The 13,019-nt window shown below is 45.7% G+C and overlaps 1 protein-coding gene across 2 annotated transcripts in view; it reads right to left on the reverse strand.

Annotated features, from left to right (window-relative positions):
* The window catches only part of RUSC1 (RUN and SH3 domain containing 1), a 210,664-nt gene extending 203,218 nt beyond the window's left edge, over positions 1 to 7,446 (reverse strand). Inside the window, exon 1 of one of the 2 annotated variants that reach the window (XM_078669581.1) lies at positions 4,505 to 7,446. In XM_078669581.1, coding sequence (XP_078525707.1) covers positions 4,505 to 6,173 — 1,669 coding nt within the window. In that variant the 5' untranslated portion in view covers positions 6,174 to 7,446. The remainder of the gene's footprint in view (positions 1 to 4,504) is intronic. The other variant, XM_078669580.1, reaches the window with a different exon arrangement.
* Positions 7,447 to 13,019: the final 5,573 nt, after the last annotated feature.

Genomic DNA, 13,019 nt, shown 5'->3' on the forward strand with positions numbered 1-13,019 from the left:
TGAGAGTTCTGCCACCCAGAACTATCATTTCCTACCACCAGCACCTCTGTTTTATTACGATTAAGCGTAGGCCTACTGCTGGACATCCAGTCTGTGACCTCCTTGAGGCAGGAGTTTAGTTGGGAGGTAGTTTGAGTGATATTAGGTGTGAGGGCCAGGATGACGTGAGTGTCTTCAGCATATGACACTAGGGCAAGCCCATGTGAGTGAACGATATTAGCCAGGGGGCGTACATACAGGATAAACAACGTAGTGGTAAGTGTGGAGAGTTGTAAAAGAAAAATATCTTCCTCTAATGCATTTACACGTAAACCTGGGTACCACCAGTCAAGAAACATCAATGAAACTTAGGTTTCCACTCTGCAGATTAATTTTTGGCGAAGGTAGCTAGGGCCAGTTTCATAAAAGTCTCTGCGTGCATAAAAAAGATACTTAAAACAGCTCCTCTTTGAAACCGGTAACAAGTGTAAAGATTCCAGAGCAGAAGTACTGAAGTACTGAAAAGCCCTGAAAAGGTGTCTTTTTCCAGTTGGAAGACCACGATTAGTTAAATAGATCCCACCTATCCTTAATTAATATTGTCCTTCAAATACGACTGCTGGAGTGTGTAGTTATAACCTATGGCAGTGAAACACGAGGAAGCATCAACAACTGAGACTGCCTGGGAGCAACCACCCTTGCCGACAGTCGTGAATTTGATCCAAACCTTATCTGGAACTCAGGATGCTGCTCGCTTAGGCATCGTGAGCAAGTATCTTGACTGATTACACTGGAGAAGAGCTGTTAGATAATGCCTATGCAGTACAGCCCTGTCTTTTGGGAGAGAAAGAGTTACCCGAAGTTTGTCCAGAATCTGGCTCCCACGAACACTACATCCTGAGCTGGATCTTCCAAAGTTTGTCAAAATTCCCAAGTTTGTCTGTAATCTTACTCCTACAAACACTAGATCCTGAGCTGGATCTTCTGAAGTTTATTGAAATTCCAAAGTTTGTCTGGAATCTTACTCCTACAAACACTAGATCCTGAGCTGGATCTTCTGAAGTTTATTGAAATTCCAAAGTTTGTCTGGAATCTTACTCCTACAAACACTAGATCCTGAGCTGGATCTTCTGAAGTTTATTGAAATTCCAAAGTTTGTCTGGAATCTTGCTCCTACAGACAATACATCTTGAGCTAGACCTTCTGAAGTTAGTCGAAATCTGGCACCTACAAACATTAGATCCTGGGCTGAATTTATCTGAGACATTTTCCAGGTGGTGAGAAAGCCATTGATAGACCTCTGCTTTACTTCCTTCATGTGTTCCCGGGTGTAGCATGTAGGGACCATCCTCTGGAATGCGTGGGACTCCACTAGGGTCCTTCGTCTTGAACACACAGTGGGAACTACAGGCCGGACGGAAGGACTACAAACTGCTACATTTATTTATGGACTGTAAACTTAAGGAAATTATAATTCTCAGATTTGCTGGGACTTCAAAACAAAGATTACAAGAAAGTCCCCTAAAAGTATCAATACGATTGTCCATTGTAGCAATTTCCATCTGGAAAATGATGACTTTGACAAAGGTGTTCACCCTCTTGATGCCTTTTACTTGTCTTTAGTTGCCCTGACTCTCTGGGAACCTTGAACTTGGTTTGACACATACTGAGAGACCTCTCCAGCACTTGGCCAATCTCACTCTTCATCACCCAGAGTCCTGATGCTTTCCAGAACTGTAAACCTCACTGCTTCCGCCAGAGAACAACTTGGTTTGTTTAACCTAAGGCTGATAGGAAGGAGGTCAAAGTGATGCAGTTACTCAATATGATTAATTCTACCACCCAGGAATCGAAGGGAGAGTTTTCCTAAGCCGCCTGGAAATCATTAAGGTGACCTCCAGCCAGCGGTCCCTTGCCAATGGCGGCATAGCTCAGATAACCGATTCCCCAGCAGCTTTATCGACTGCACAAAAGCCGTTTGCAATGAACTGCGACCTCACAGCATAAAGTCAAGGTGTCCTCAGTGGATTGCCAAGCCTTTTTGAGCTTGATGTTCAACTTGACTCAATTCTACTCAGGGAGAAGGTTACTAGGAGCAGACCCTGGAAGGTCCATGACCTCTATAACTCTCTGAGGACAGAAAGATGCAAACATCCAATGATATAGTTTCCCTTTCTTTTCCAGCAGCACAGTACAACCCTCTTCTCCAGCCTCCTTTTCCTCATCCACATCAGTATCCCAGGAGGACTCAGAAGAGCCTTGGTCCTGATTTTTGGTGGCCAAGTTCCTCTTCATGTGAACTGATAATATTTCAGCGATTAATCTCTTTATCTTCTCTTAAGGCCATACCGCAGCGTCTTTCCCAGAAGTTTGATCGTGGTTTCTCAAAGAAGAGTGGGACCCGGATGAGGCAGAGGAGACTGCCACAAGTCTTTTTGGAAGCACTCTTATGCTTTGGAGTGGCCATGATAAATTGCATCACTGCACACACTAGCGCAACTCAATTTTGTGTCTTCACAGTGTATACACATCAGTTTCTATGTGCTTGCCAAAATGTAAGGTGTGCTCAGAATTCATGTGGGGAGCCAAGACACAGCTCCCTCAGAAGACATGCACATGGCCACCCTTACGACCATCAAGGTTTCCGCATAGCCAGATTATGATTAAGGAAGTGCAACAATCCATTTCTTTAATCCATGGTAAGCACTGGATCTCCCAATGATCACATGCACTGCAGGATCCTGAAAAGCATGGCCATCTCTGAACATCAGGAATCATCTAGGCACCCATATACATTTTATACTTGATCATCACTTGCAGATGCCTGATCAGCTTCCACCGCTTGTTGCCATTTCAGATCCCTGTCGGGTCTTGCCAAATGGGGCTGGGGAAAACTGACCGAACACTAGGAACCTCCAACTCACTCCACACAAATCAGCAGAAGAGGATAAATGGAGTCCAAAACAACACTTAGAACTCGTCCACTTTAGATCCAGATGAGGTTGAAATAAAATAGGAAGCGTCAGGGTAGGCTGACCGCTATTGTTAGACCCTTAAGTAGAAGGTGGGCAGCCACTCAAGACTATTTTTCTATTTTATTGGTCATCTGCATCTTTTCACAGAGTTGGAAGCCACCTCTTCAGAACTGACTAGGACTATGAAAAGAGACAGTGAGGCAATAGGAGTTTGGCCACTCAATGCCAATTGTACACCATGCTTCCTGTATCTCATTTTCCTTTTTCTTTTCTTTTTTTTAAATTTCTTTATTGTTCAGTTAATAACATATATTATTTATAAATCAATCATTTAAATCATTGATGTAAGAATGTTACACAGTTACGGATAGTAGCACCAAAACATGAATAACATTAAAACAGCAAAAAGAAAGGAGAACGAAGACAATCAAAAACAATTGATTTTCAAACCAACATCTCCATATGTTGTACCATAGGCTGCCAAATTATGATCCCTAGTTGTTTCTTCCTCAGAGATCTCTCACTTTCCTTATCTAAATGGTCATTTTATTTCAGGTGTGCTAGCCGAACTGAATCAGTTTAAGCCAACCAAGTCTTGGAATCTCAGAATTCACTGACTTGGAGAATTGGTGCCCTGTCAACATAGTATGACTTAGCAACACTATTTGCAAGGATGATAGCATTAGCTCTTGTGTGTGAATCACGTTCACCTGGATTTTTTGGTAAACTCCATCCAAATATCTTTTTACTGAACTTGGGTTTTAATTGTTGCCAACCTGGAAGTACATCCGTTTGAAAAAAAAAAGATCAACCAGGAAGCTTAGCCTGACTTGCCGCCGAATGGACTTCCTGTGTGGTGAGCGGGAGCAGGAATCCATGTCAAACAGGAGGTGGTACAGAACCGCTTACCTGTTTAAATTGTAAGCATTCCCCCCATGTTATTAGTGCACAACAAGGCTTTGCAGAGTGCCGTATGTGTAAAGCTAGCTAATCAGTCAACTGAAATTTTGGGATAGCTTTCTTCTTTAAGACTGAATCTATATTTCCTTGTTTGAAAATTGAATACATCACATTGGGTAACATTTTCTCTACTCAGTGTCCATACCTCCATCTGTTAGAATGAACCCTAACAAAGCAAATTGGATAAATTCCCCACTTTTTTCATTCGAAAAATTAACCGTGCAAATGGGTGTAATTCCAGTATCTGGCAGCTACTGACTTAGTTACACTTCTTCCTTTGTGCAGAAACATTGAGGTGTACATTGGTGCAATGTCAGTAAAATGTTAAGGGTGTGCAAAAATATATCCCCACAAAATTTGTAGTAAAAGAATTGCGACATGGTGTGGGATAGTTTCTCACGGTTATCACATGTAAATAAAAAATGTATACTTAAAGAGTAGATATGTTTACATACAGTGGATCCAAATGGGAATTATTTACAAAGTTAACGCTTATCCTGAAATCTGGCGTTTGCACCATATGTGGGCCAATGTCAGTTACCCCCAACCAAGATAAACAGTTGCGGTGTGGGAGGCCACAGATCACTTACCTTCTTTACTGTGTCTGTCCCCACCATCGGCTTTTCCTCGGCTGCATGGGTCATCGGCAGGGGCCATGGACCTCCGTCCCGATGGAATCGCAGATTCTTCCGCTAAGCCGTCTTTCCAGGAAGCCTCTGTTCCACCAAAGTGACTCTCGGCAATGGGCTGGAGACTATGACGCGATGGCCCCCTCCTATGCTTTGCTTCCACATGGGCGGGAAGGGGTCCTTTGAAGTATGGCAACAGGTCCCTAATGGATGGTTCATTACTATCAGAGCTTAAATGGATGTTCATGTTGGGTTCGGTCCTCCTCGTCGCTGTCCTTTGAGTGCCACACTGGTCCATTGGCTCCCAGGCCCCTTGACCTTTACCTTGCTGGGTGCTCTGCTTGTTTAGGGTGCTACGAAACCGTAGCTCTTTGAACGTTGTTACTCCGTTCTGACCGTGCTCTTCTGGCTTTGCCTGCTTAGAAGATGGAGGATCAATCCTCTCATATCGTTGGTACAAAACGGAGCTGGTCAGCTCATTGACCGGCGGAAGTTCTGTATCGGGCGAGAAGGTGATGAGCCAATCACTCCTGTCTTTCTTCGCTGGCTGTGGGTTGGTGCCAGTGGTGGTCCGTTTCCTCCGCTGAGCCAGCTCATGGAATGATGTAATGTTCTTCTTCGTATCACCAGGTCGCCCTTCCTGAGTTTGCTCCAAGACGCTGGGCCGAGAGCTCCAACATTTTGTTTGTGGAACTTCTGCTTCACCAAAAAGATCCTCCAGAGTAGTCTTTCCTTTTTCTTCTTTCCGAACTTGAGATACTGGTGCAATCCTTGGCATGTGGAGGCATTTCTGGTCAACAATGGACCTGGGCTTGGCAATCTTGTTGGGAGTAGTGTCCTGCTCTTTAATAGGTTTTGGAAGAATGGGGCTACTCTGGTCTTGAAGAGCTGATATTGTGTTGCAGTGTGAGTACATTTCTTCCTCAATCTTTTTGTGCCGTGGTCCTTCTGATGTTTCCAAAAAGACACCACTGGGTTCTGAGTTAAGGCGGTCATGGTATAATTTTTCCTCCTCCTTTTCTATGTTTAAATAGCACGGCTGATCCACCTCCAATGGATCGGGACTTGAGCATGTGTCTTCAGATGGGCGACTGAGCTGAGCCTGCTCGCTCGTCGGGGAGTTGGCATTGAAGGTACTGTCTTCCAAAGGTATGATGTCAGGCTGGTTTTCTGGAGACGGGATACCATCGCTGAGAAACTCCCTGCAGTAGAAAGAGACGGGGGTGTCTTCCAAGGTGAAGTCGGAGCAACTGCTGATGGATGATGAAACTGACAAGGGGCTCAAGGCACCATCCGAAGGGGACGTAGCCTCCTCCTTGTGATCAGCTATGTTCTCCACGCAGGACGGTGGCTCGTTCAGGAGACCTGACTTCAGCAGCTGGTGTGAGTGGGACTCGCAACATCGACACTGCGCAGCTGTGTTGTTGGAATTGGCGTCCACTTCGAAGTTGCCAGTGGTCTCTTCTCGGCAGTGCTGGCAGCCTGCTGTATGCTCCTCGGTGTCCGATGGGGCTCTGGTAATGGGGCCTTCCTGCATTTCGGGCCGAAGTGAGAGGTGCAACCCAAGTGAGACATGCTGCAGGCGGATGTGATTGAGGTTGCCCAAAATGCCTTTCTTTGAGGCAAACATGATGGATTTTTCTGTTGTTACCAAAACTTTCTTGAGATGAAACCCTTCTATCACTTGCTGACAAATAATCTTCTGCCAACTAGATAGGACGATTCACAATCAACTGCACAAATCGTATATATGCTTCAATTGACTTGCCACCAGATTGACATCAAGAGTTGCGACGAGGTCTTACTCAGAAATGCGGCGCTCTCGTGATCTAAGAGTCTCACAAGTAAGATATGTTTCCACAGTTAAGAAAATGTTTTAGGAGAAATCTGACAATGCGCAGATGTACGATTTATCTAAAGTTATTACGATAACTAAGACCGGCTAAAAGTGAGACTGACCTTCACTTCATGAGACTGAACTTCACGGCGTGAGACTTATAATGTACGAGCGACACATGAAGTTGTTCTTCTTCAGTGGCTGACTACATGGGGACTTCCATGCAATATTTATTGTTGACCACAGTTGAGTCTGCTTAGTTCTGTCTCTTTAATATTGAATTGTAGGAATACATGTAAACAAATCCTCAAAGTTAGCAAGACCTTAAGGAAATAAGTGTTCTTTGTTGATTGATTTTCGGCAGAATTGGGGATTTCTGCTGAAATTTGCATAGATGAATGTCCTGATGAGCTGTTAATGATTTGGTTTGATGTCTTTGAGAGAAATTAACAGCATAGTTTGATATCTGGCTGAAATATAGATGTTTAAGTTAGATGTCTTCATTAGATATTTGTGACTTGGTTTCAGATAGTGATGAGCTAGTTTAATATTATGCTGAGAAGTCATTGACTTGGTTTAATATTCTCTTGAGATATTATTGACTTGGTTCAATATCATGCTGCGATATTATTGACTTGATTAAATATCATGCTGAGAACTTATTGACTTGGTTTAATAACATGCTGAGATATTATTGACTTGGTTTAATATGCTGAGAACTTATTGACTTGGTTTAATATCATGCTGCGATATTATTGACTTGGTTTAATATCGTGCTGAGATATTGTTGACTTGGTTTAATATCGTGCTGAGATATTATTGACTTATCCTGATGTCTTAGCGATCCATTGATGACTTTGATGTATTGGTGAGATATGTTTGCCTTGGTCTGGTGTGCTACTGAGATATTGATGTCTTTTATCAATTTCTTGGTGAGATACGATGGTTTCAGTTCTGTCATTTCTTGGTATCCATTTCACAAGGATTATTATCCAGTGACGAGTGTTTATTCAAATTTATTCCAAGTAAAGCTTTGGTGACTTTTGGGATATTTCCATCTCCCGGACTTCAGAAGTACAAGGTCAGCGGTGGGCAGCAGCAGGTTACAGAGAGCCCGCCTCGAGCCGTGAGGCGTCCGTGATCTGAAAGAGATTTAAACATGAGGTCACAGCTATGTTCTGGATCAGGAGCGCCCTGAAAACTCATTACAAGACAGTTTCTGTGGATCCATCACAAATTGACCAAACAATATTCAGGTCCTTCGGATATCTGTCAACATTGAATTATGAACAGTTGATTGTTGCACAGCATCGGTGCAGTTGTTCTTGAATAACTATTGTTATTGTTACTCCGCGGTACTTTTTTTTTTAACTCGAAAAGAGGCAGAATTGGATATCACGAAATTTAAATGTGTTTTACCCAAATACCTACGCAGCAGGCGCATTAAACCTCTGAACTATTTTACCAGCTGAGACTAGCAGGAGAAACGGAGTCTGCTCTTTTGAACGGGAGAGTGCAGATGTTGGATACTGACCCTGAGAGCGGGGTATCTCGACGGGTATCACCAGGAGAGGGGGCGAATGATGGCTTTACTACTAGAGACAGGGTGTGTGTGGGGGATGGTGAGGGGAGTGGATTTGTGGATTTATCACCAAGGCAGGGGGGTGATCTCTGAGTTTACACCCAAGGGTGAAAAGGCTCAGTGTCATGGGTAATCACTGGAGGGAGGGTGGAGACAGGTGTCTGAGTTTAGGGCGGTTGGGGGTGGTAAGGTTGCAGGTGTAGACGTCAGGGTTTCATCACCAAGGAAGATGACCGGAAGTTTGATGCTAAAATTGATTCAACTCCTGCATACCGATACCTGGGTCAGAGTGCGGATGGGGGTCGGTCTGACATTAACTAACGAAATATAAACGACAGGAGGCCTTAAGCAAGGGTGCGTATTGGCCCCACTACTTTTTAACCTGTTCTTAGCTGATCTTACAGATGCACTGAATGAAATAAATGCACAACCGCCTAAATTAGCTAACAAACAAATATCAAATTTGCTATACGCAGATTATGTTTTGCTCTTTAGTCATACAAAAGTGGGTTTACAACGGCTAATCAATCGAATATCATTGAATTCAAGAGAAAATGGGATGGTAATAAACGAAACAAAGACTAAAGTTATGGATATTACAAACAATTCAAGACTTAAACGCAATTTTAAATGTTTTTTGGAAAAAGTACAATTAGAACAAGCAGAAGTTTATAAATATCTGGGTGTTTTATTCAATGACAATGGAAACTTTCCCCCTCAAAAACTTGACATTTGCAGAAAAGCAAACCCTTTGACAGCAGCATTTAGGATTATACAGAAATCAATAAGCGATCTGACTTATCGTCCCTTCCTAAAGGTAATATCGGCAAAATTGCTGCCTACTTTAACATACAGTAGTGAGGCCCTAAATGGAAAAGATGCTGTGATCAATAATAATGCGGTCTCAAAAACGTTTACAACCCTTATTCGGCTGGCCTAATAACGCATCCCAAGCCCAAGTAAGGCAGAATTTGGCCTAAATAACTAGTTGTATGCAAGAAAAGGTCAAACTATTAAAGTATGGAACAGAATAAAAAATGACCATGACAACCAAAAGTCCCAGCTATAATGGCAGTAAATACGTGAAAAAAGGAAATTGCAGGCCTGGAAATATTTAAAAACAGTGCTAGAAGAATTTGGTGCAATGCCGATCTGGGAAACTACAACAACCCAGGAATCATTTAAAAAAGTTATCAACAAAACAACTGATGATCTATTGCTGATAGACAAAGATACATTTGCAAAAAGAAAACATGCATGGCCAATAATAAACGGATTTTCAAAAAAGAAGGTACAGCAATACTTGGAATCGTCATGGTCACTGAAAAACAAACAAATCCTCACAAAAGCACGATTTGGATTACTGCCGGGATTATGCCATTTACCACCTTGGATAAAACCAGAAGAGGGCACATTGTGTAGGGTATGTAAATCTGGGGAGGAGAACATTATGCACCTACTGTGTCTCTGTCCGGAACTTCAAAACGAAAGAAAAACCATACTTAAGAGATTATTTAATGACCGAGGAATAAGGACATGCAGGCAAGCATTGCTGTTATGTTTGTCCTCTGATGATATACTCATGTACGCCAAAACACACAAGGTGATGGACGGAATGTTGCACAATGGCAAAACATTCACCCCCAGTCACAGATCTGGGTTTAATCCATTGTTATTTTGCTCACCAAGCCACCCCAGTTCAGAAATGGCCATATGCAAATCAGTCTTGACCCTGTGCCTCATGGGAACAGTCCAGCCCGAACTGCCAAGACATGTCTTCCCTGGACCGGAATCAAGCATCCTAGGACCGGTTTCTGGCTATCAGCCGTCTTCAGCCAGGATAGCTTGACTCCAGTGGCTTAGTGAGCACGGGGCCCACGTCTGGGCATACCCTTCCCACATAGGGTGAACAGCAAAACACACAAGATGATGGACGGAATGTTGCACAATGGCAAAACATTCACCCCCAGTCACAGATCTGAGTTTAATCCATCGTTATTTTGCTCACTTTGCCACTGGATTCAAGCTAACCTGGCTGATGACGGCTGAAATGCCAGTAACCGGTCCCAGGATACTTGCTTCCGGTCCAGGGAAGACATGGCTTTGGCAGTTCGGGCTGGACTGGTCCCATGAGGCACAGGGTCAGACTGATTTGCATGTGGCCATGTCTGGGCTGGGGTGGCGGATGGAGCTAAAAAATGGTGCTGTATTAAACCCAGATCAGTTGACTGGGGGTGAGTGTTTGATTTGCTCAAACGCTCCATCCATCATCCCCTTTTGTATCGCTTTGTTCGCCCTAAGTTGGCAGGGTATGCTCAGACGTGAGTCCCTTGCTCTCTTTGCCACTGGATTCAAACTAGCCTGGCTGATGACGGCTGAAATGCCAGAAACCGGTCCCAGGATGCTTGTTTCCGGTCCATGGAAGACATGGCTTTGGCAGTTCGGGCTGGACTGTTCCCATGAGGCACAGGGTCAGACTGATTTGCATGTGGCCATGTCTGAGCTGTGGTGGCGGAGTGAGCTAAAGAACGGTGATGGATTAAACCCAGATCAGTTGACTGGGGGTGAGTGTTTGATTTGCTCAAACGCTCCGTCCATCATCACCTTTTGTAATACTCATTAACTCTGTATTTGTAAAAATTTTACTGAAAGTAGGACCAAAATTAGAGGAGCATAAATTAAAAACTATAATTACTGTATTTTAATATGTAATGCATTTTATTAAAAGAAATGCAGTTTGAAAGCATTGCATTATTTATATTTGTTGTTTTCACTGTTTATATTGGAATCTCATATGAATTTTGTCTCATTGTAAGATTTTAATTAATCAAACAATAAAGAAAATTGAAGTCTGATGCTACCACCAAGGGCAAGGTGCATGATTATTAGAGTGGAGGGGTGGATCAGGTTACCAGGTGAAGGGAAGGATGGTTATACAATTGTGTGCTTGTCACCAAAAAAGGGTGGGACTGTTCTTTTTTACCCCAGGATGTAAGGGGCGATTTTACCAGTAAGCAAGTGGTTTGGTACTTGGCTTTACGCCAGAGGAGGTGGCGGGGACACCCCCTGCACACTGTACCGTGCCGAGGAGTCGCCATATTGCGTGTGCTGGTGGCGCTCGCCCCAGCCCCTCGAGGTGGCCATCTCTATGTATTTCACGTGCTCCTCGCCCCCTCCCTGGTGGGGGCGAGCCAGGTTTGTTCCGTGCTGGCTCAAGCCCCGAAAAACAAGTCCTCCGTAGAATGCACGGCTGTTCCTGCATGTTTCCAGCTCCCGAACCCCCGCTCCCAGCACCCCTCCACGGGGTAGGGAGCGCCCCGTGCCCCGCCCTGCTGCCCCCAGCATGTCTCGATATACAATAGACCGCAGCGTGCCCGGAAGCACAGCATCATCCTCATCTCAGCCCGTCGTCACTGTCGGCATCCTCTGGTCTCGGCCCCGCCCTAGCCACCTCAGTCACCCCCACATGACCCTCTGCCAAGCATGGGGTGTCGATACTTTCATCTGCAGCAGGGCCACTGGCTCTCCTCTCAACATCTGCACCATCAGCATCCCCGTCTCTCACCTCAGCATCCTCTGACGTCAGCCTAGCATCAGCATCCCCGTCTCTCACCTCAGCATCCCCTGACGTCAGCCTAGCATCAGCATCCCCGTCTCTCACCTCATCATCCTGTGACGTCAGCCTAGAATCAGCATCCCCGTCTCTCACCTCAGCATCCCCTGACGTCAGCCTAGCATCAGCATCCCCGTCTCTCACCTCATCATCCTGTGACGTCAGCCTAGAATCAGCATCCCCGTCTCTCACCTCAGCATCCCCTGACGTCAGCCTAGCATCAGCATCCCCGTCTCTCACCTCATCATCCCCTGACGTCAGCCTAGCATCAGCATCACCTGCCCTCACCTCGGCATCCTGTGACGTCAGCCTAGCATCACTTGTTCTCAACTCAGCATCATCTGCCATCAACATTAGCATCCCCTCTCACCTCAGCATTCCCTGACCTCAACCCAGCATCATCATCATCATCATCATCTTAGTCAGCAGCATCATCTGCAACCACCGCGGCATCACCTGTCATTAGCCCAGCGTCACCTGCGCTTAGCTTGGCATCGCTTGCTCTCACCTCGTTATCCCCTTCTCCGAGTCCAGCATCCGTAGCATCATCATCATCAGCACCCTCTCCTCCCACCTGGGCGTTCTCTGACTTCAGTCCATCGTCAGGGCCCACATTATCAGCAACATCTCCTGCTCTCACCTCAGCATCCTCTGACCCCAGCACCAGGACCCACATTATCAGCAGCACCCCCTGCTCTCACCTGAGCATCCACAGACCTGAGCTCAGCATCAGAACCCACATTATCAGCAGCACCCCCTGCTCTCACCTCAGCATCCTCTTGCCCCAGCCCAGCATCAGGACCCACAATATCAGCAGCACCCCCTGCTCTCACCTCAGCATCCACTGACCTGAGCTCAGCCTCAGGACCCACATTATCAGCAGCACCCCCTGCTCTCACCTCAGCATCCACTGACCTGAGCTCAGCCTCAGGACCCACATTATCAGCAGCACCCCCTGCTCTCACCTCAGCATCCACAGACCTGAGCTCAGCCTCAGGACCCACATTATCAGCAGCACCCCCTGCTCTCACCTCAGCATCCGCTGACCTGAGCTCAGCCTCAGGACCCACATTATCAGCAGCACCCCCTGCTCTCACCTCAGCATCCACTGACCTGAGCTCAGCCTCAGGACCCACATTATCAGCAGCACCCCCTGCTCTCACCTCAGCATCCACTGACCTGAGCTCAGCCTCAGGACCCACATTATCAGCAGCACCCCCTGCTCTCACCTCAGCATCCACAGACCTGAGCTCAGCATCAGAACCCACATTATCAGCAACATCTCCTGCTCTCACCTCAGCATCCTCTGACCCCAGCACCAGGACCCACATTATCAGCAGCACCCCCTGCTCTCACCTGAGCATCCACAGACCTGAGCTCAGCATCAGAACCCACATTATCAGCAGCACCCCCTGCTCTCACCTCAGCATCCTCTTGCCCCAGC

Source organism: Lissotriton helveticus, chromosome 12 (genome assembly GCF_964261635.1).
Source record: "Lissotriton helveticus chromosome 12, aLisHel1.1, whole genome shotgun sequence".
Taxonomy (NCBI): Eukaryota; Metazoa; Chordata; class Amphibia; order Caudata; family Salamandridae; genus Lissotriton; species Lissotriton helveticus.